We start from the raw sequence: 23,105 nt of genomic DNA, 5'->3' as shown, positions 1-23,105 counted from the left end.
AGCTATTTACTGTGAAAAACCACAAATATTTGACAGCCAGCATTTAAGTCCTTATGGGGTCAGATTGTTACCCTCTTATTTTGGGTGCAGTATCCCTTTAGAGGGCTACACATTAAAATAAGAAGGATGGGATGATCTCAGAGCTCATTCAATCTCAGAGGGATTTAGTCAAATGCTTGTCAAAAAAAGGATCATTATTGACTTAAAGGGATTTAAACATAATTAGAAATAAGTTGATTGTTTTGCAGTCTGACCTCTGGGAGGTCCCTGAGAACTTGAGAACCTCTTTCCTGAAAGAAATATACAAAACCAGTGAAATACTTGGAAACACGCCTGTGGTTGCCGTCGATTAAATTCACTCAGTGTGCGTGTGGGGTGCGCACAGAGCAGGCTTTGCCTTGCAGCCAGTCCCATCAAAACCTGACATCAACATAGATTTTAATGCAACTTGTTGATGTCTCTGTGATCTTCCCTGGAGCTGAGGGGATCGCATCAGCACCGAGAAGCCCCCTTGTCTCTCCTCAGGGGGAGGGGGGGTGCTGAAGACAGCACACAATGAGCTGCGCTTTTAAGCATCAGATGGAGCTCCGCGCTCAACGCACTTTTTACACTTTTCACACATTCTGGCGGTTTAACTCAGGAAAAATACATTTTTGAAACGGAATGTCACAAATACGAGTCGCTCAAGTTTTCCGGGAAAACTGAAATGACTTATGTTTGTACTTGTTTTTATATACAGACAGGCACGCTCTACCTTTTAGTTGAGATATGAAGCAATCCCAGCACTAACAGCAGCAACATCTACTAAAGCTGTCCGCTGGTTCCCTCTGAATGTAACCAGTCTACTATTTCGCTTGTTTGTACTGGACGTGCGTAAATGAAGGACATCACTGCTGGGATTCCCGGTTTGCTTTTGTGCTCCGCTTTTATTAAAGAGAAATGGGAGAAGAAATCAGCAAATGACGAGAAACATGGTAAGTTTTACGATCTTTTATTTTTTAAATAACCACACCACCTTCGTTGTTACCATTACGCACGGATCTGGGGGCACGGAACAGGTAACATATTTACATTATATTTGAATTCGAGTCAACAGTGGAGTATAATCTTTTTACTTGCAAAAAGAGCTGAACTAACGCAAATATCATCCTGAAATAATCCCAAACACCAGAGATACCACAGAGTATGATAAGGTCACTTGTGATCACCACTGGCACCATGTAAGTCCTGATAAGACTATTTTAGTGACACCAATCGAGATGAAGATGTTATAATGGCATAAAGTAGGCTATGAGAAGGTCACTATATAGATACAAAATCCCTAAGGGGATTTAACAACAGCTTCATGGGTTTAAATGTGTTCTGAAGTGAAAGAGATGGGGACAAAAATAAATCCACATGGATGGGACCTGCATGAAGCAGCAGTGTGCCAAAAGTGATTTGCAGGGTGAGTAAATTGCTGGAGAGAGACAAAATCACATTATGTAAAAAGAAAACACCCATTTCAGCTCTGAGAGGTTATTGATTGTAGCTTAATAAAACTGTACAGAGCTGTCCTTTAGCTGTTCCTAATTTCTATACAAATAATGATAATATGAAGGTTTGTTTTGTTTAGTTTGGACCTCTGAGCTAACGTCTTAAGGGTTAGGCTGATGGCAGGTGAGGAGCTTATGATGTAATAAAGCTTATTTACTTTCACAATAGGGCTTAAATTCCTGTATGATATGAGAAGCCACTGGTTGGCCATGATGCTGACATTATATGGAAGGTGTTTGCCTCCAACTCAGCAGAGTTGTGGCACATGCAGCTGAATTCATTAAACACAGGAGAGTGGGCTCTATGCAACCTGCCATATCCTAATATTCATATTATGACTGGCCATTTATGCACAAGAATTACAAAAATCTTCAGAATGTATCCACACAACTCTATCTGATCATCTTTACTTTGAAGAAGGGATTCAAATATTTAAATAAGAGAAGGGCAGATGCTTTTTTTTTTTTTTCATTAGTAGCTGCTGTGAAGAGGAGCAGCCCAAGCCTTAAGTCCATTTCAAGTTGGAGAAAATAGATCTGTCCTCTGTGCTTTCAAGCTTTTCAGAAACCGCAGGCTCTCTTTGCAGAGAGTGAGTGGAGAGAGTGTTGCATTTTTTGAAGCTTGAAGGAGCTAACGGATGTGAGAGATACTCAGCAAAATGAAAGGGAATCACCGTCGCTGTGCTCTGATGAAAAGTACCTTTCAGCACACAATGTACCTTCATTTGGTCTGGACACTCTCACATGTAGAATTTCCTGTGTTGCTCTCACACTGACACCCTTTTTCTTACCCATCCCCACCCATCACACACTCCGAGATGCACACACACTCTCCTGTGCACATGTACCTTAACAACCAGGGTGTGACAGAATATGTACTTGACAACCCATTAAACTGTACGCTATTCAACTCCTCTTCATATCATGCCATCCATTTTCCCTACATAATAATGACGCTATATTACAATTGGATGTAAATGGAAACAATTATGATACTGAAACATTATGATACTCTTGAATATTTTCTTATACAAAAAAGTCTATTAGACACAAAAAAGTCTAATAAGACTAATTTATATCTCATTATACGACATGAAATCCTGGTTTGATAACTAATGGAACAAATGCCTGATGGTTTAAAGAGTGCAGCACATGTGCATTGAAGAATAGTTCTCTCTAACAACATCTTTTTACATGCAGAGGATATAGGGGTAAAAAACACGCCACAGATCCATGTGATCAGACAAAGTCAAGCAAAGTGATGCCGAGTGTGAGAGAGAGTCCCATTAAAAGCTACAACACTGGGACTCAGTACTTCTACACTGCAATGCAAGAACAAAGATGTTTCATCACTTTGTTAGCCTTAGTCTTTTAGTATGATGTCATCCTGTATATGTATACACCAAGGGTATATTTAGGAGCGTTTATAGTGTTATTATTGTGAATAATATGAATGAAAGTGAATTATCTCATACAAATAGCTAGCTATTTATCATTCAAATAAATAGCTAGCGAGCTACAGCTGATCCAATCCAACAGCAGCAGTCGTCATTTTAGTCGACGAAATCGACGGCTAGAAATGAGAAGCGTGCAAATCCACGATCTGAAATCAAGGACCAATTGTTTAAAAACCTCCCAATGCAACTTAGTTGTAATTCACAGACAGTACTAGAGCTATGGACAGCACACACCATAATGTATTGCATGTTTGCTCGGGTCTGGCAATGCATGACAAATGTATTGTGACTGGAGGTAATTCACTTGCACGTGTGGAAACTAGAACAAGAAGCAGATGTGTGCAGTTGAGTTACAGCTTCATTCCACAATCTTAACATTTGTTACTACTTTTATCTAAAACATTTCACTTTTTTCAGGATCTGTTAAAAAACACAACATAGCAAACAGGCTGAAATCACTATATTGTTTGTCCTGCAGATTACTGTATACAGTACTGTGCAGCACATGCAGCTGAGCAGATGGTGGGGCAGCGTCTGTGAAGAAGACTTTAATATTCAGCTGTAAAACGCTCTGCCTGACTACATATCTGTGTGGCAGCTCTCTGAAATTACAGATAAAACCATACGCATGTTTCAAGGAAATGTCAATAGTAGATTAATGACCAAGAGATACTGGAAGTGCAATGAGGAAGATGAGATGAACACTGACACCATGCTCATTGCCCAACTGCTGACAACTGACAGACAAACTAGATCCCCTAAATTCAGTGAGAAGCTCTCAGACAGTGTGACAGCATGTGTCGGTGAAGCATTACTTACAATTCCCACAGCTACTGAAAACAATGTGTTAATATGCCACAGCAGCAACAATACATAAGGAAAAAAGAAAACTTGGCAAGCTGTAGACGGTGCCCTTCGATGAAAGTAAGATGAAGTAAACATGGACTAGTGTTGGGAAGCTGTGACATCAAAAGCTGAAACTTAACAGCACAGCACAGCACAGGAAGAACAAGTGGAAGAAATAATCATCGCATAACACTAATCATCAGTGGCATCAAAAACAGGAACCAGTCACCGTCATCAGATATCCAACTGCGGGTCCTAAAGAGCAATGCTTGTATGATCTTCAAAGAAACAAAGACACTAATGAACACGTAGCAGTATGAACAGGTTACTAAACACTGGCTAACATTATGGAGGATAGTCCTCCTTCCCTGAGGGCATCCTCATTAAACTTCTGACCAATAACCTGCTTCTCCCCGACATGGAAACTACTGCTGGCCTTTTAATCAGATGAGACTAATTAAAAAACAGGCTCAGAGGAAAACTTTTTCGGTTTCCAACCGGCTTTGTATCGTTGCAATGTGGGTGGGATGTGCAAATGAACAATGTTTGGTTGCCGGTGCCCCCCACTCATTTGCCGGTGGTACAGATAGGAGCTCCAGCAAGGAGGGAAGCCAAACATCATGAATTTGCATGCACCACCCACACCCGATACAAACCGGTTGAATATCTGCAAAGTTTCCCTTTAAAGATTATAATTTATGTGATATAGCTTTGCACAGTTGCAAAATAAATACTGTATATGTGATATATGTATATGTATATGTGCTGTATATGTATAAAGACCCCACCCTGACAAGTCATGCCATGAGGCCTACAGGAACACCACCCTAGTGTTGGTGGTGGTGGTAAAGGACGGTCGCATCGGACACTGAAATAATAAGCAGAGAAAGAGATTGTTTTAAAAGTTTATTACAAATTAGAGGATTGGCTCACAAAGGATGTGGCCTCACTGCTGTTCTGCAAAGCGCTGCATTAGATCATTATGTAGAACTGATGCAAGTTTAAGTGGACCTACCACCAGCCTCCACCTCTGTGTGAACAACTTTAACCAGTGAGACAAGAATGACAGTGAGACCAACTCAATGATCCAATTTATCGGCTGAAAGAGGAAGCTGGCGATTGGGATCAGGATTGAGATTCCCCACAATGCATGGGAGATTACTGAAGTCCAGCTTTAACCCTAAAGCCCAGAAAGGCCAGTCACAACTTCCTGTAGTGTTTTATAGTGGAGGGGTCCAGCCAGCAACTAACAATTATTTGCATTACCGATTAATGTTATTTCTATAAAATGTCCGACAATTGTGAAAAATGTCGGTCACAGTTTCCCAAAACCTGAATGAAGTGGAAGGTATAACGTTTTAAAGTGACAACGCCACAGCTTGATCTATACAGTCAGTATACTGGAGGAAAATAGACGTTTGCAAACCCAATCTCTGGTATGCTTCACTTCTAGCATCAAATCCTCGTGTCACTCTTCATGCTGCTGTGTTTTCTCTTTACACTTGAATTAAAGCAAAAAAAAAAACCGTATCAGTGGTAATCCCATCGGATTTACAGGCAGGATTATTCACATGAGATTGAACTCAGCGTGAGAAAGCAGTCTTTCGCTCACAAAATGAAATCCACCTCTTTCTGTTCATCATTATTTTCTACACCATAGCTTCAGCAGAGTGGACAATCTACTGCATTGTATCGTTTCAGGCTTTGTTTTTATTCTGGATGATGATAACCTCAGAGATCTTTGTGTTTTTGTTTTATGTCATTTTATTTTTGTTGCGTTACCTAATTCGTTTTCTTTCCTTACTCTCTTTTTGTCACCTTTCTTCACATTATCTCCCAGTTTTGTGTTGTTTTTTCTTGCCGTATACCTCCATCTCTGACATATAATTAGCGCTGATTCCTAAAAGTGGGTCCTCCAGAAGAAAGTGGTAAAAACAGATCATGGCAATTTGTATTTACGGTCAAAATGACAGAAGTGTCTCATCAGAATCCATACAAGCCTGCACGTGACTCACTCTCACAGCAGCAGCAGCAGCTCGGCCACTTAAGCCATTAGTAGTCAATGTTTCAAGGTTGACTACTTGGTGAAAGATGCCTGTTTCCATTACTTGAAGCCGGTTGACGGAGGTAGACCATCTCTCCTTATCCAAGAGTCTGTAGTATGTTGACTGAAAGCCTGCAGGTAAGAATGTCGGATAAGTGTATAGAAAGATATAGTGTCTGTATTGTAGTAATAACAGCAACTTTTAAATTCTATTCAGGTAAAGAAAATACTTAAAGAAAGCATTATTTTATTTAAAACATTCCAGTGCTAATAGCTTGCTATCCTACAAATGTATATGGTATTTGGTTGCCACAGAACACATTGTATAATATATAATGCCTATTACATATTGACATTGATGGCTCAAGACCTAAAACAAAGGGCCTCATGCAAGAACTGCTAATACGAACAGATTTAAGTGGCACGTTCAAGGGATTTCAGAGAATTTCTGGCATTCACCAATTTTCTCGTACTTAGACGTATCCAGTGTCATCCTCTGAGGCACCGTCAGTGTAGCATCCCATAAAATCATCTCTGTTACTTTGACCGCCACTCTTATTAGTCATGGAATAATCATGTTAAATATTCCCTCTTTATTTCACAGTTCGGCTCTGCTCTGATGAAACGTCATTGACAGCTGTCGTGTTGTTTCATGACTACTGACTCCGCTAAAGTGTTTCTGTTTTCATTTGCTGATTTCCGAATCAGAACCTGAAGCTCCGCAAAGTGAAATGATTCTTTTTACTCTTTGGTAGCATTTTTATAAACAGGTAGCCTTATACTGTATGCCAATTTTAACTGTTTCACATTTCACTTATGTGAGCAAACTAAAGAACTATACCTGACGTATCTACATCCTGTCATCATCCCCTACGTGAGCTCCCGATACTTGTAGTTTTTTCGTTTGTAGACAGGTTTCCCCGTCCTCTCGTAATATCCTTTCTCTAGTGTCAGAATGTCTAGTGTTGGAATGTATTCCCCCGTGCTACCCCGGCTCATTTTGTTTGGTTGCATTGTTTTTCCTTTTTTCCGGTTCTGACTGTTGCAGCAGATGAGAAAGCAAGACACGGGTCCTTCACTTGGGTCTTGAGGAACTGCAGCATTTATTCAGAGACAAATTGGAACCTACACTGTGCATTTACTGCTTTTACGCACCGAGGCGTTCCTTAAAGGAGCTTCCTCGCTCTTGTAACAGGGCGATAGCCCGCCAGAACTTCCTGCAATTCAAGCAAAAGTCTGAACAATCCAAAAATGAACCATGGTTCAAATTGATCTAGATCAAGACCACCTCGTTTAGTCGGATCAAAGTTCAGCTGTTTGTAATTGTGATTCTGATCAAACTGAGTCCAAACGTGATGAGGTCGGTGTTGAAGGGCCTTCAGACTTGGTATGGTTGAAATGTTGCATTTGATATACAGCATGGAGCTGAGCCAATATGAATGGAGTTTGTTATCACTGGAGGATTTTTGAACTTAGTTAGCACTCTGGTCATGTCTCTTTTGTCAAACTGATATAACACAGAGGTTTCAAAGTCTGTGGTTGTAATTCAGACACTTCTCTGAAGTTGAAAGCGTGCTCTCTCATTTTTTAAAGTAGTCCGTTGTGTTAATTGACAGCCACTTCTTTACGTCTGAAACTTGAATCTAATTTTGTTCAAGATGTCAGAGTTTCTGTTCTTTTTACTCACAAATGGGCTTCCACACAATTTCCTTGGGGCTTTGCAATGCTATATGGATCCATCCGGCTTAATTTACAATACAATCCATAGAACCATCTCTTTGAAAGTTACAGCTGTCTGTCCAGCACTCACCAACCAGCCTTTACTGCTTATTAGAAAAACATATTCAAAACTGGTTAGTTACATCAAAAGTTTCATGGGATTATAAGAGTTGTCACAATTTACACTTTTTAATAAGCTCAACTAAACCATTTACTTTTCTTTTATTCTTTTGAACCTATTTTCCGAAAGAAGTTTGTTTGTATTGCAGAGAATATATTTCAAAGAGTTTTAATAAGGCGTAGAAATGTAAATGTAATAAAGAAAATAAAATATTTTTGGAGATGTGTAATCTTGATTTTAAGAAAAAACTGTAATTAATCTGTTTATCTGTAACAGCGTCTCTAAACTGACGTGTATATGTAATCTCCTAACCAGAGTATTTCTTATCTAGCTGATATTGCTTTGTAACAACATTTCTAAGTAATCCAAGCCTTGTTTTAGAGATTTAAATAGCACACAGAAGGCATCTTTTAGAATACCTAATTACCTTTTAGATGTCACTGAAAGCTGGCTTATTGTCAAATGTTAATCCTTTAACAATGCTCTAATTTTAAATGGATGCCTGGAGTTATATCCATCATGTTTACAGTACACAAAAACACAGAAGTGTGTGTACTTGGCATGCACCAAACTGTGGGTTGGTAAGATTGTGTACAAGCTGCACAAGATCAAATCAACCCACATGTTAATGTCTCTGCTGAGATCACTCTACTGGATCATCTGCTGCTGTAGCTCCAGAACAATCTCTCACCGCTGCAGCTCCTCTCCCTCACATCACGCACAGTGCTGCAGGGCTCAAATCGTGGTGCAATTTCAGTACATGCTAGGCCATGTGAATCTTTGTGTTTTATTTCACTGCCATGTTTATGTCAATCCCTGCCTTTGTATTACCAAGTCTGATTTGTAGGGATCAGGAGAGTAACATTGCAGTTTCTTTTAAATCTAAAGGCTATAGATCCCTAAAATCCCTGAAAACGTCTCTTTAGTGTATCTACTTACGAGTGCATGGAAATAAACAGGCACATCATTTGGCGAAAAGTGATAAGTAATTTACATTTTTATAAAAGCTGGACACCGTCAGGGTACAAAGGTTGTCTTTAGGTTTTTTTTATGACCCACCGTTTATAAAAAATATTTGCAGAACAATTTAAGTGTTAAAAAAGGGTTTATAGCAACTACCAAATCATAGTAAAGAATGCACCAACTTAGAGTAAGAAAGAGAAAAAACAAAACGTTCTTGTGCGTGTGAGTGTCAGTTGGTTTTAGGGGAATGTAATTACTTATTTCAAATGTGAATGGAATTTGCACCACTGAATTAAAATATCAACTTCTCCTCTTACATAATCTTGTGCTCCTGTCTTGTAAAGAGGCACTGTGTTAAAAGTATATTGCTAACACCTTTGTTTCCCTTTATACTCTGCTCACATGGGGCTGTTTCCAGTATATTTCCAAAATATAATCAAGCTGTCATCTAGAGTGTGCTGTGCTCCGAGAAAGACTCTCTTTACACCTAATTGTCTTTTTAATTAATTTGTTAAGTAATTTCCCATGTTATCAATATTAGACTCTCAGAGCAAGTGAGAATTTCACACATGACTTTCACCCAGGAGACCACTGCTTGAGTAGCGTGAGGAACCAAAAGTCAACCATTAACTTATTTAAGTCGACAACTTACATAACTTAATTTACGTAACAAATGTACTTTTTTTTTAACCCACAGAATGATCTTTTCCTAAACTAAACTAAAGTAGTTTTGTTTGAATTCACGACGTTAACCACGTGTTTGAAACAGCGACCGTATGACAAGTTGGGAATGAGAACAGGGCGTAGATATGACATGGTTTGCTATTTATACACCTTCCTGTGTGATCACGTTGTTGCTTATTCCCCGTCTTAAAACAAATTCCTTGATATGTTCCCTTTTACTCCCTATTCTAAAGACATATTCCATATATCTTATGTAAAACAGTTTGTACCTTGTTATTTTTAGTCATGTGCTATCTGTATTCTTCTTCTCCACATTCTTTGTATCATCACTTTAGTTTAGAAAACTAAACTTGTAATAGGCCTTTCATGTTGTCCTCTTCAGCGCTTCCATCAAACATCCGCTGTTGCCTCCTGAGGGGATCATTGTTTCCTAACCTCTGTTGAACCGCTGCCCCTTCACTTTTATGACTCATAGTCAAACATAGAAGATAAAGATAAAAGCCCTCCTGTTCATCAACATCCGCTCATATGAATTCCAACTGCAGAGCTTCTTCACTTACGCCTATATTTTTGGACAAACAACGTTCTTTGTTCTTGATAATATCTTGACAAAACTTGGTTATTAAATGAATCTCACCACTATTTAGTGTTTCTTTTGTTTTGTCTATTTCTTTATCTCTGGACAGTATTTCAGACACTGCTTGGCTTTGGTGAACAGGTGCTTTTGTCAGGGATGGTAACTGTTTAATATTGTCATTTAAACCATAGTTAGGCTTTGGGACGGACTATCTGCATAGTTTGAATAAACAGAAACTGACAGACTGCATGAGTGGGCAAGCTTATTTTATGTAATGTAATGCCTGTATATATGTGTAATTCTGTGGCTCAGCAGTGATGCTCACCAAACTACAATTTTACACTTGAGTTGGTAACACGTTATATTAGAGGGGCACCTAGAGAGTGCAGACCTCCGCCAAGGCCTTTTCCGGAGGTACAAAAATAATGTGTATCTGCAACGTGATTCACATCCACTCCCTAATTTCATGGCTTCTTTCTCGGCACATGCTTCACCATTCCAAGTTTCATGAAAATCGGGTCAGTAGTTTTTCCCTAATCCAAACAAACAAAAAAACCGAATGGTAAACATAACTAGGTATATGGAGGTAATAAGGGTACTGTCACGGTTCGGTGAGTACCCAAATGCAGTACAATGGATGATGATTTTAACCAAAAAGAGAGCTTTATTAACAAAAGCTAATAAACATACAGAAATACAAAGTAACAAAACAACAAACCAATCAGGGGACGAGCAGGACACTAACAGGCTGAGCAAAACACGAACAGGCACATACGGGCAGACATGGGCAGGTAACAAACACGTAACAGGATGCGGGCGGAGCCGGTCAGGAGGCCGGCGCGGAGGTCGGGCAGGATGCCGACGGAGTAGCCGCTCGGGAGGCCGGGCTGGAGGCCTACGGAGTAGTCGCTCGGGAGGCCGACGGAGTAGTCGCTGTAGATGACCGGGGTCTGCAGAGGCGGCAGGGAGACGGCCGGGGTCTGCAGAGGCGGCAAGTAGACGGCCGGGTTCTGCAGAGGCAGCAGGGAGACGGCCGGGGTCTGCAGAGGCGGCAGGGAGACGGCCGGGGTCTGCAGAGGCGGCAGGTAGACGGCCGGGGTCTGCAGAGGCGGCAGGTAGGCGGCAGGTAGATGGCCGGGGTCTGCAGAGGCGGCAGCTAGGCGGTCGGGGTCTGCAGAGGCGGCAGGTAGACGGCCGGGGTCTGCAGAGGCGGCAGGTAGACGGCGGCAGGTAGACGGCCGGGGTCTGCAGAGGCGGCAGGTAGACGGCCGGGGTCTGCAGAAGCGGCTGCCGAGCTGATGGAAAGGCAGACCGATCGACAAGGTTGAGGAAATCCCCGAGTACCTCAGGCAGAAGACTCCTCAACCAGGGCTTCTTTGCTACCTCCCTGCAGGCCTCTTGAAGAAGGGTCCCTTCCACATGCGGCCTCTTTCCATTCCCGCAAAATACATATCTCGACATAAAAACTCAGATAATCCTCGTCGTCAAGCACTGCTGGGTCCATTTTTGGTCGGATTGTACTGTCACGATTCGGTGAGGACCCAAATGCAGTACAATGGATGATGATTTTAACCAAAAAGAGAGCTTTATTAACAAAAGCTAATAAACATACAGAAATACAATATAACAAAACAACAGAAACCAATCAGGGTACGAGCAGGGTACGAGCAGGACACGAACAGGCATATACGGGCAGACATGGGCCGGTAACAAACACGTAACATGAATAACAAACCAACAATGAACATTGAGACAGACAGGGATATATACACAGACACTAAATGAGGGAACGAGACACAGCTGGGAGAGAAAGGCAAATACACAGGAGGAAACTAATGAAGGGAACGAGACACACCTGGGAAGAAAGGAAGAAAACACAAGGGCAGGAAGTAAACTAGACATGACACAAGGGGAAGGGAACATTTCAAAATAAAACAGGAAACAGAAACCAAGATCATGACAGGTACAAATAATATACTTACGTAATGCATGACTCATGCAGATTTAATGCAGGAATTGTGTCATGAATTCATGTGGCTCACCATTAAGAAATTATCAAGTCACTATGACTGTATGTGATTAGTTCACACGTAATAAAAAATCTTAAAGATAATTAAGGAATGTTAATTTACTGTTACTTCATACATCTAAAGCTACATCCACATCACTGCCTGTTCTCAGCAGTCTTCACTCTGTGTCTTCATACAAAAATGCTTTATTGGCAGGAGAGCAGCAACTGTAACCTTCTCCTTCACCAAAAGCGGTTAAATTGTGACGAAAAACATGATTCCTTTGAAGTGGTGTATTTTGCCCCTCAACATTTTAATGGATAATTACCTCAGTCATGTTTTTATCACAGGATTAATATGGGGAGCTTTGGCTCTTGAAAACCTGAAACAACTGAGTCTGCAACAACATTTCAACCCAATTCACGTCCATTTTGTATTATTGTGCAGTAACTGGCACGGTTTAAAAATGCAAATCAGAGGGAAGACATATGAAATCATTAACACTTGTTGTCCTAAAAGGTTTTTGCGCATAGTTTAACTTTGTAAATGTGGGGTAGACTGTGCAGCTACTGCAGCTGAAGGTATTACTTACAGCCTGGAGTTCCACTAAATGATTATTTAAAGTTAAATATAAGTTGAGTCATAGGTATAAATTTGGCTATAAGGTAAGATGGTTCAATATTATTGCAGAATAGAAATTGTTTGCTGAGACAGGACTTATTGAGAAGATTCAACACTTGTTAGTCAGCATTTTCTGTGAAGACGACACTGAGGGAAAGAAAGTTTTCAGGCGTTAATGTGTTTGATGAGCGTTTGGTTTGTTGAAGGTTAGTTTTCATTTTACTTGTGCTGACAGCTGGTGGAAATTGGATTATTTGTGAGGGAAATGTTATTGTGCTGGAGCAATTTCACATATCTTTGTAAAAAATTGTGCAAGGGTTTAAAACAATTGCAAGTTCTCACAAATAACCCCCAGACTGCTTGGTTCTGTGTTAACTCCTGTGATCCTGCACAACATCACAAGTTTCAGGAGGGAAAACCTACATTTTATCTTTTGTTTTGTTAATACATAGTTAGCATTAACAATGTTCTGATCATAAGCTCTTTTATCATCACCGCTGTCTCTTTCTTTCTCTCCTCCTAACATACACACACACATTTACACACACAGCAGTGACAGATAATCTCTGCATCAGCTCATCCCGAGTCCTCTCTCGATGAAGGGCCTCTCAGGTGTTCTAGATTTGCACTGGACCTGTTCAACCTTCTAAGGGTCATGATCACACAGCGACGAGTGTTTTACAGTGGAGTCGTGTGAAACACAATGGTTTGAAGGTCGTCTCTGCAGTAGAGGCTTTGATGTGTGGATAAAGTTTAGGCAGAAAAGATGATAAGAGTTGCATTTGAAAAAGTTTTAACATTCTGCTGTGCAATACATTTCTTTCATTAACTCAAAAATCACATTCTCAAGATGCTAAATTGTTTTCAACAATCTGTTCCCGTTCTGTACCCACCGAACTGCGGTCAGCAGGTGCTGTTTTTACACGAGTTGATCTCTTATCTCGGAGCAGATTATGTGTGCAGCATAAATTAACATAGTGATCGACCCCGGTAAGGAGTGAACCACCGTCGTAGGACTGAAAACCCAACAGGGTTAACCCTGAAGTTAAACTCGCTAACCCCAAATCCTGCTTTTTTCTACAGGCCTGTGAGGTTTGTACCCAGAGGTTTCACTGTGTTGCTGCGTAACTTGATCTTCCTCACACCCTCTCTGCAGTTCATTTGCCTGCACAGGAATCATTTATCATAAATTAACATGAGTCTGTGAAGCCCCTTCAAAGTCCTGCAGTGCCAGTTGAGGATTAATTACGTGATATTTTGTGTATTTTGTAGTTTGTCTATGCTTACACTCATGTGTGTGTTGGTGGATTGTGGTGTATGTATGTGTGATTGTACATGTGAATGCTTCTGCACATGTGCATCCCACACAGCTTGAGAAAAACACTTACTCTCCACGCTCCCAGGCAGCTGCAGACAACAGAGATGAGCTAAACCATTAAGCCTTCAAGAAACAATATGATTTCATTTGCTATTACCTGAATTGCAGCACGACATGTCAACATGTTGCAAATTCATACATGCCAGCCAATCATGTCAGTCTCTATTAATCCACATAGCATACCGGTGTTTATGTTGTTGAATTGTATTTTATTGGCATGGACTCCATCTCTCTTTTCATTGTTTGCACTTCGACAGACATCACTTCTGAAGTCATGTTGACTGTTCAATCATTCCTACTAATCTATATTTTATAGTTTAATTTTCCCACGCATGATGCATCACAGCCATTTATAATTCAGTATCTGCATGGTGCGAAGCATACTCCATTGTGTCAAACAACAGCATCAAGGAGTGCATACTGACTGTCATGATAAACAAAATGAGCCAAGCATGGCTGTGGGACAGTTCAAATGCAGTTGACCTACTTGCACCAATTGCACAATGATTATTGTTTAATGTCATAGATGTGTGTGTGTGTGTGAGTGTGTGTGTGTGTGTGTGTGTGTGTGTGTGTGTGTGTGTGTGTGTGTGTGTATTTATAATATTTCTGCACTTATGTATATTTGACTCAATCAGGCAAATACAACTGGTTATTGTGATTTTCATAATAATGGTGGTGTAACATAAGGCTAAATCTCGGGATTAATAATTAAATGTATTTATAATCATCCTTAGTTTCCCATAGACGACACTTTCTGATAGATAATGTTGAACTGGCTTACTTAATGTTTACTACAAAGAGTTCTGTGTTTTACTATCTTATCTTTGATTGATATTCAATCCATTCTAGCATCTTTTTAGGAGGATTTAAACAATAAATAACAATATTTATTTTTTACATTTTCTTATCCCAAAGTTGAAAGTACCTTTTCAGCCCCGAGTAGTGTCGGCAGATCACCTAAAAGAAAGGCAGCTTGTATGTAACCTGAGAGGCGAAACCCTGGGCAATAAAAGTCTGCAAAGCAATCACACCAATGACGGAATGAAGGTATGAAGCTCTCATTAAAAAATGGTTCAAAACATAATTATTTGAAAAGCTGCAATAGTCTGCTCTCATGACTCTTTCCATCTAATCACTCTTCATATTTACCCCATCATCAATCCCCAACCTCTCTCTCCAGCTATGTAAACTTCCCCACTGACACACCGACACACCGACACACACACACACACACACCAGACACACACACACACACACACACACACACACACACACACACACACACACACACACACACACACACACACACACACACACAGTACATCCTTGCTCACCAACCGTTTACTGCACGCTTGAGTAAACACCAGATATTAGCTGACAGCAGATATAGCAATGGCTCTACCTCCTCTGAGATAAATCAATTAGCCTCTCTCTAGTGGGGCCATGCAGTGTTTGCAGGACTGCTGGGTTCAGAGGGTATTACTGTTTCACCCAACCAACAAACAGGCTGCCCCACACACTGCAGCATCTGCTTGGATTTGACCCAAGCCTGAAAGGCATGAATTGGATTTGTAGTGAATGGGTATGTGATGCAATGAGGCCAACTGGGATGGGCCACGTTAATGTATACGGCTCCAGTTGTGCTCTTCGTCAGACCAACATGAACAATCTTTTTTATTGTGTTTGTTTTTTTGTGATCTTGCCTTGTTGTACCAACTTTTCCCCTTGTTTCAACAATGATAAATGCTCATCTCCGCTCATTAGGCTGAGAGATGCCTCCCTGTATTAGATCTTCAATTTGAAAGCCAGATGTAGAAGCTAATATATTTCACACAAACAGTATGCAGCCCGGTTTAGGCAAAGCCTGTTCTTGATTGAAAATCTTTTTCCTCTCATCCAGTCATTATGAACCTCATTACCTTATTGTGCTGTAAACCAGACCATGAGGAGATAAGCCTTGTCCTTGACTTGCTTGATCTGTAAACAGATAAGGTTTTCAGCCGTCTATCAAACATGCAACTGTACGTGTGTGTGTGTGTGTGTGTGTGTGAGTGTGTGTGTGTGTGTGTGTGTGTGTGCGTGCGTGCGTGCACCAGAAACATACTGCAGAGACAACTGAATGAATAAGTCGATGCTGCCCAGGACAATCTTCTTAATTAGCTGACTGTGAGCAGCGTTCGATATGACAAGCCTATGACTCGGCGTTATTGTCGAACACTGTGCGCTTATCAATCTCTTCTCCACTGATGCAATGAAGCGTGACTGTAAGGTTGTCATGCTGTGTAACCCTTCCCCCGTCAGTAGTGACAGCTATATCTAATACATTTGGCACGTCGTGTTTTCCTCTTTGAATCCGCAGGACACGCGAAACAAAAAAATACTCATTCATAGCTAGAGCAAAGTTTTAAATGGGCTAGCAGCATATTTGACAAATGCAGCTCAGTTTATTCGTCACGAGGACACAGCCTGTATAATGTCTTCTGTAGTTCTGTAGAGAGCTTACTAAAGTCTGAGAAAATAACCCTGATACTGTCATAGTGATATCACCAGGAGTATCTACATTTTGGCTTGAGACTTCAAACGTGTAACATAAAGCCTGCGTTACAAACATTTTTTTCAACAGACTTTTTTTCTCACAAGCCCCACCTCTTTATTTAAGTGCAAGACTAAATTGCTGGAGTATTACTTTTAAACTGGTGCTCAGGAAAGAACATTTAGAAGATTTAGAATTTAAATCCAAAATCCAACAGACGCCTTTAGGCCCACTATGTAATGTACTCTGGATTAATGGGTTTATTTTACAGTCCTTGACAAAAAGAATAACACGCAGAGCCTGAGCGGTGTCATGGAGAGAAAAATAACAAATGTGTGCTCTTAAATTAGCAAATCATGCTGTTAGTCTTGTCTTGTGTGTACCCTTCATACTCTCACAACGGGTTGGATCATACAGTTTTTATTTTGATGTTGGGCTGAGATATGTGGAAGTACTTAGCGTTTTGGCTGTTAAACACAAATGGCCATTACAACGAGCTACAAAGGAAATGGCTGAGGGAAAAAAAACAGATTGAAATGAATAACTGTTATTGTTAAAGCCCTCTGGAACCTCAGCCTTATAATCAATGGTTACCATTAATAATCCTATACAATGCAAATCAATAACTGAAATAAATTACATGAGTAGAGCAAGGCTTTTGAGCAACAAAGCAGTGCAGGACCAGTGTGTGTATGTGTGTGTGTGTGTGTGTGTGTGTGTGTGTGTGTGTGTGCGCATAGACATAAAGAATACACAAGGCTCCAAATGACAGTTTGGTTTATAATACTGTTAATGCTCACCTGAGACAGACAAGGCTGTTCTCATCTCATCTATTATTTAATAAGCATATTTTTTTGTCACAGCTGAAGCACAATAATCCCACTCAAGAGCCCATCTGCAAATCCACACTTCATTAATGGAGGAGATTTGCAGAGTTGTATCAGGAACACACATGAACTCGGAAATCAGTCTTAGCGCGTGTAATGTGCCGGCACAAGGATGTGTTGACTGTGAAAATGCAAACATTTTTATTATTGTGGCAAACACCGTTGCTTGTTTTCCTGGCAGGTTTGTTCATTAATATTCCAACATAGCTTGTTGATGAGAAACTGATTAACAATAATACAAACCTTTTTCCAATAATCATATTGCCCATAGTCCATTCCTGTTTTAATTGTACAAATTCTGGTTTAATAACCTATAGGTCCTTTAATAGTGCCACTGAATATATGTTTTTTTTGTACTATTTCCTCTGAATTACAAGTGGTTACTTTTCATGCTTCCGGTCTTAAATAATAAATTAAAGCAAACCTAACATATAGATGGAAAGCTGGAGGACGGGAATGCCTTCTGTGGTGATTAACAGTCCTGATGCCCACTGGGATGTAATGCCACATTTCCACATTTCAGTTCTTATCTCTTTCATTTAATTTGAAAGCAAGTCAGCTTTCCATCCCGTGATAACGTTACCTGGAGGCACCATGGTGAGTGTCTCTTTCTGGCCATCATTACCAGTAAATGTGAAGAAAGTCGAGGTTATTAGTCACAAGTCCAAAAGTCTATCTGTGGCCTTCTGAATGAGAGAAACATATATTATTAGTTGTTATTATTATTAGCTTTGTGTGCTTTAGACAACAGAAATGAAAAGCTTTGGAAATGACCATTTTTAGTGACAGAACAACCAGGAAATGATGAACTGGGCAACCAGGATGCTCCATTATTGTACTGGGAACTATTATATTAGGGGAAACTGTTGCTATGGCAGAAAATATACATTTATACCACAATAATCTGAAATAACATTCTCAGTATTGACTGCTTTTATGTTGAGAATTCACGTATCTACATTGAATATCACCGCTGTTTGCGTGAATAGCAAAGTTAACTGGTTATAACTTTGGTGAAATGTTCATTTATTGTACCTTACAGTGTGCAAGTGTACGGTTTGTCATGTAGGAGGTTTGTTTGTGGAGGCCCATATTCAGTATGGGGGAGGGAATAATGGTAAAGTTCAATATAACTAATCTTCTTTTCTATGTGTCCCTCCTATTTGTCTTTAGGATGAACGTGCTGCAGAGGAAGATCCATGACAAAACCTTCCTAGTTGTATGGACGCTGCAACGGTGAAGAGGAGAAGCTCACAAACAAGCTTTTAACACAGAGAACCAGGAACAAACTTTGCTGATTGCCTTTTATACAGCTGCCAAAAGCTATATGAATAATTAACAGTTATCCACACGATGACTAAACATTTTTCCTCGTCCGCATCATGTCACTGTAATGTTCTGGTTTTCTAATATCATCAAAGACACTAGGCACAGCCAAGTTTCAGTGCAAATCTCAATTTAGAAGGCTTCACGTGGACTTGAGAACAGATAAGAGAGAGACAACAAGCAAACCTTGTCTATCTGTCGTCATCATCTTCCTACATGCAGCTCCCCGCTTAGCTTTATTGAAAAGGAGGAGCCCATTAAAGCATTTGATAGATAGGAAGGTTTGTTCTGAAGGTGGTGTTGCCAGCTGGCTGCTGGCTGGAGATGAGATAAGAGCACTGGAAAGAGAGAAAAGGAGTGCCAGTCTGACAGGAGCTGAATACAAATTAGAATTTGTCTCTCCTGCAGCTACACCAGTGAGGCGAATCAATATTAGAGATGCCAAATGAACATATTAGCCGGCTTCAATTAGAGGAGCATTAGTTGTGGATGGAATTAGATGATTGCTGAAGGTTGATATGAAATTGCAATACAGGGGACTGCAATATGAAATAAGGAAGATAAGTTTTCTTCAGCCCAAACCAACAGTGCCACGCCACTGCACAGCCCTCCTCAGTGTCATGCCTGAACTGATGTAATGAGGCTGGCTTAAACCTTGAAGAACAAGAAGGTTTCAAAGCAGCAGAGGCGAGATGGAGCTGGATAATAGCTCCCTGGACTACTTTACCAGCAACTTCACAGATATTCCAGACACCATTACAACTCCACCCTGGAGCGAGGCCACGGTACTCGGTTTTCAGATCTCCCTGTCTGCACTTTTAGCTCTTGTCACCTTAGCTACCGTGCTCTCAAACGCCTTTGTCATCGCCACCATCTTTCTGACCAGGAAGCTCCACACACCTGCCAACTTCCTGATCGGCTCCCTCGCCGTCACAGACATGCTGGTGTCTATTTTAGTCATGCCAATCAGCATTGTCTACACTGTCAGCAAGACGTGGTCGCTGGGGCAGATTGTTTGTGACATCTGGCTGTCGTCTGATATCACCTTCTGCACGGCCTCCATCTTGCACCTGTGTGTGATCGCATTGGACCGCTACTGGGCCATCACAGACGCGTTGGAGTACACAAAACGCCGTACCATGCGCCGGGCGGCGATCATGGTAGGGGTGGTGTGGGTGATCTCCATATCGATTTCCATGCCTCCACTTTTCTGGCGGCAGGCCAAAGCCCACGAGGAGCTGACTGAGTGCATGGTGAATACAGATCAAATCTCTTACACCCTATACTCCACCTTCGGCGCCTTCTACGTCCCCACAGTGCTTCTCATCATCCTATACGGACGGATCTATGTTGCCGCCCGCTCCCGCATCTTTAAAACGCCGTCGTCCTCGGGGAAACGATTCACCACAGCACAGCTCATCCAGACCTCTGCGGGCTCCTCTCTCTGTTCTCTTAATTCTGCCTCCAACCAGGAAGCCCACCTACACTCTGGCAATGCAGGAGGTGGGGGAGGATCGCCTTTGTTCATGAATAGCGTGAAAGTAAAGCTGGCAGACAGCGTGCTGGAGAGGAAACGTCTGTGTGCGGCCCGGGAGAGGAAAGCGACCAAGACACTGGGCATCATCCTTGGCGCTTTCATTATCTGTTGGCTCCCGTTCTTTGTGGGCACTCTCGTCACGGCCATATGTAAAGACTGCTGGTTTGATCCAGTGCTTTTTGATGTATTTACCTGGCTGGGATACCTGAACTCACTCATCAATCCTGTTATCTACACCGCATTCAACGATGAATTCAAGCAGGCTTTCCAAAAACTCATGAAATTCAGACGGTTTACCTGAAAACACTGTTGGAAAACAGAAAGTGAAAAAAGACAAAAATCCAACAAGATAATAAAGATAATGGAAGCACTGTACACTTAAATGTCCCATCTTGTAAACCCATGCTAATTGTTATATGTTTATGTTTTTTTATATCAAACAGCTCCGTGCCATAGCTCTTTAGATACCTACGGCATATCCTTCTTATAGACTTATGCATGCATGCTAAAAAAGAGAAAGTCTTGATCCAGAAGAATTGTGGCAGCAAGAGGATTTGAAGTCTATTTCATGTCACGGGGACACAGCTGTTATTTCTTGGACAAAGGCAGAGATCAAAAACAAGGATTGGTGGAACTGCGTGGAACGAGCAAACTCAGAGGGACTGGATTTAATCCAGCGGAAATGAAAAGCCATGAAATATTTGTTGTCTTAATCTTTGCATCATTCTGTATGCTGCTGCTCCCATATAATGTTCCTGTGTACAGTAAAGAACTTAGAAAAGACTGCAAAACTCTAGAGATTCCGTATATGTGGTCACATACAGTATGAAATTATAAGTGTTGCGTGTGTGTGTGTGTGTACATGTAGTTAATTTAATGTAATATATGCGTGTTTGGGGAAGAGAGCCTTGTCAAGTGGTTGACATTTATACATGCTTTTCTCCAACGAGGCTTGTCTCGTCGTACAGAGACAGAAATGGAAACAGCGTTTTCACCCTGCCTCTTAATTTAAAAGTAAAACCAATGCCATAGCAACAAATAAACCCCTTCAAAAAGATTATGAAATGATGTGCTCTGCAAAAAGGACAAGGTAAGAGCAAATGATCAGAGTTGCGGCTACTGAGAGCAAAATCTAATGTGTTTTTTTTTCTTAATGTTTTACAGTTATGTAAAGATAAAAGAGTATCATTGGCAGATGCTACATACTTGCAAGAAAGGGTTAACAATGTTTGTCTTGATGGTGAACAACAAGCAGCTAACTCTCTGTGAAGTGTCTTTTATTCAAATAATTCATCAACAAGCAAAATTGTTAGATTAGTTATTGTTTACTTAAAATTACATTATTGTCCTCTTTCAAATTTTAGTCCCCCTCGTTAGATACATGTATCAAAACATTGGAAACCCCAAAAATCATGTTGATTTTCCCAGGTGTGAGCTGCAGAAATAGTAAACTGAATAATTTAGCACCTTGACATGAGTTTCTGTAATGAATGATACATCAGATATACTGTGAACAGCCACTTTTAATGCAAGAGACATTCATATCAAATTACTTTTTTCACAACACTCATTCAGAGTGTCAGACGAGACGAAGGCGAATTCAAAGCGATTTTTTCAGACACGATGAGAAACTATATGTACTTTATGGGGTTTATGGAGGGTTAGGGTTATCATGAAAGCCGTGGTTAACTTCTTATGTGTGACCGGCGAAGGGAATTCAGAATGAAGTAATACAAACATGAAGTTGAAAAAAGAAGTGACGGTAACTGTATTTAACGAAGCCAGCTCCCTCATATGAACTCATGCATGACCATTGCTTGACAGAAAGAGTTACAAGAGACTTCATTGGTGGTGAGTGGGAAATATGTGACCTGAATTACCAATGCATTTGCAGCAGGTCAATTTAGTCATTCATCTTTGGAATACTTGGAAAATATCTTCAGACATCCCCGATTTTCATAAATACTGTCGACATGAAATCTTAAAGTCGAGATCTTAAAACAGGAATCTAACAGTGGAAGTTGGATAACCTTCACATGCTTGACCAGCGGATTTTTTTTCAGGAAGTTCACAGTTCAGTGTGTACCAGCCGCTGAAAAGAAACTACAACATAAAATCATTTTAGTTTGGATAAGAGATGCAGTATAGTCCTGGTGTCTTTGCAAGTGACTCCACAGTTGCACATCAGAGTTGACCACCTCTGGAGCGAGAACACAGAGTGACCTAATGGACCACCAATTGTTTCTGCCATCAATTCTTCATGTCTGTCTCTCAGAGTGCCTGCTGCATACACTATACACAGCTAGATACCATACCTTGCAGTGCTCTCACTCTCTCTCCACTGGTCTGAAAAGCTCTGGTTGGATGAAAGAGTGGATTGAACAGTCAGTGCTGGAGCAGATGAAATTCAGTCCACAGGAAATAGAACTGAAGACAGCTCATCAACCTAAAATAAATGTATTATTAATGTGCAATTGGTTTGTTTTCTGTTTTTAACAAGAGCTGCAGTTGAACCACAGGCCCACTCTACTGAGGAGTAACTTCATTATAGATATCAAAAGTATTGTTTGTTTCTATGCTATGGGCATGGCTCTATGTTGGTCAGTCGATCCACTTTGGATTGAAATATCTCAACAATTACTGAATGGATTGTCATGAAATGTTGTGAAGACATTCATGGAGCCTTTACGATGTTTATTACTGACTTTGTTGATCCTCTGAAGTTTCCTCTAGCGCCAACTTGAGGTTGACATTTGTGGTTTTGAGTTAAATTGGCTGGATTGCCATGAAATCCACTACACACATGTCCACATCAGGAGGAATCATCATAACTTTGTTGTTCACATACATTTTGATCTTGTTCCG

General features: G+C 40.7%; 1 protein-coding gene across 2 annotated transcripts; it reads left to right on the top strand.

Annotated features, from left to right (window-relative positions):
* Positions 1–477: 477 nt before the first annotated feature.
* On the top strand, positions 478–22,889 carry htr1d (5-hydroxytryptamine (serotonin) receptor 1D, G protein-coupled). 2 transcript variants are annotated; one of them, XM_029461427.1, is made up of 2 exons: positions 478–974; positions 18,551–22,889. In XM_029461427.1, the coding sequence occupies exon 2, from the start codon at positions 19,396–19,398 to the stop codon at positions 20,539–20,541; it is 1,146 nt and encodes a 381-aa protein (XP_029317287.1). In that variant the 5' UTR covers positions 478–974; positions 18,551–19,395; the 3' UTR covers positions 20,542–22,889. The 2 variants fall into 2 exon arrangements, with proteins under 2 accessions (XP_029317287.1, XP_029317288.1); XM_029461428.1 differs by lacking the exon at positions 478–974 and adding an exon at positions 14,930–15,004.
* The last annotated feature ends 216 nt before the right edge of the window (positions 22,890–23,105 follow it).

The sequence above is a fragment of the Cottoperca gobio genome, chromosome 22 (assembly GCF_900634415.1).
Source record: "Cottoperca gobio chromosome 22, fCotGob3.1, whole genome shotgun sequence".
NCBI classification, from domain to species: Eukaryota; Metazoa; Chordata; class Actinopteri; order Perciformes; family Bovichtidae; genus Cottoperca; species Cottoperca gobio.
Note: the sequence above shows the minus strand (reverse complement) of the source record. Positions and strands in the feature narration are given on the sequence as shown.

Bases quoted from the DNA above. Each gene is read 5' to 3' on its own strand.
- htr1d (XM_029461427.1), top strand. From the start codon at position 19,396: ATGGAGCTGGATAATAGCTCCCTGGACTACTTTACCAGCAACTTCACA.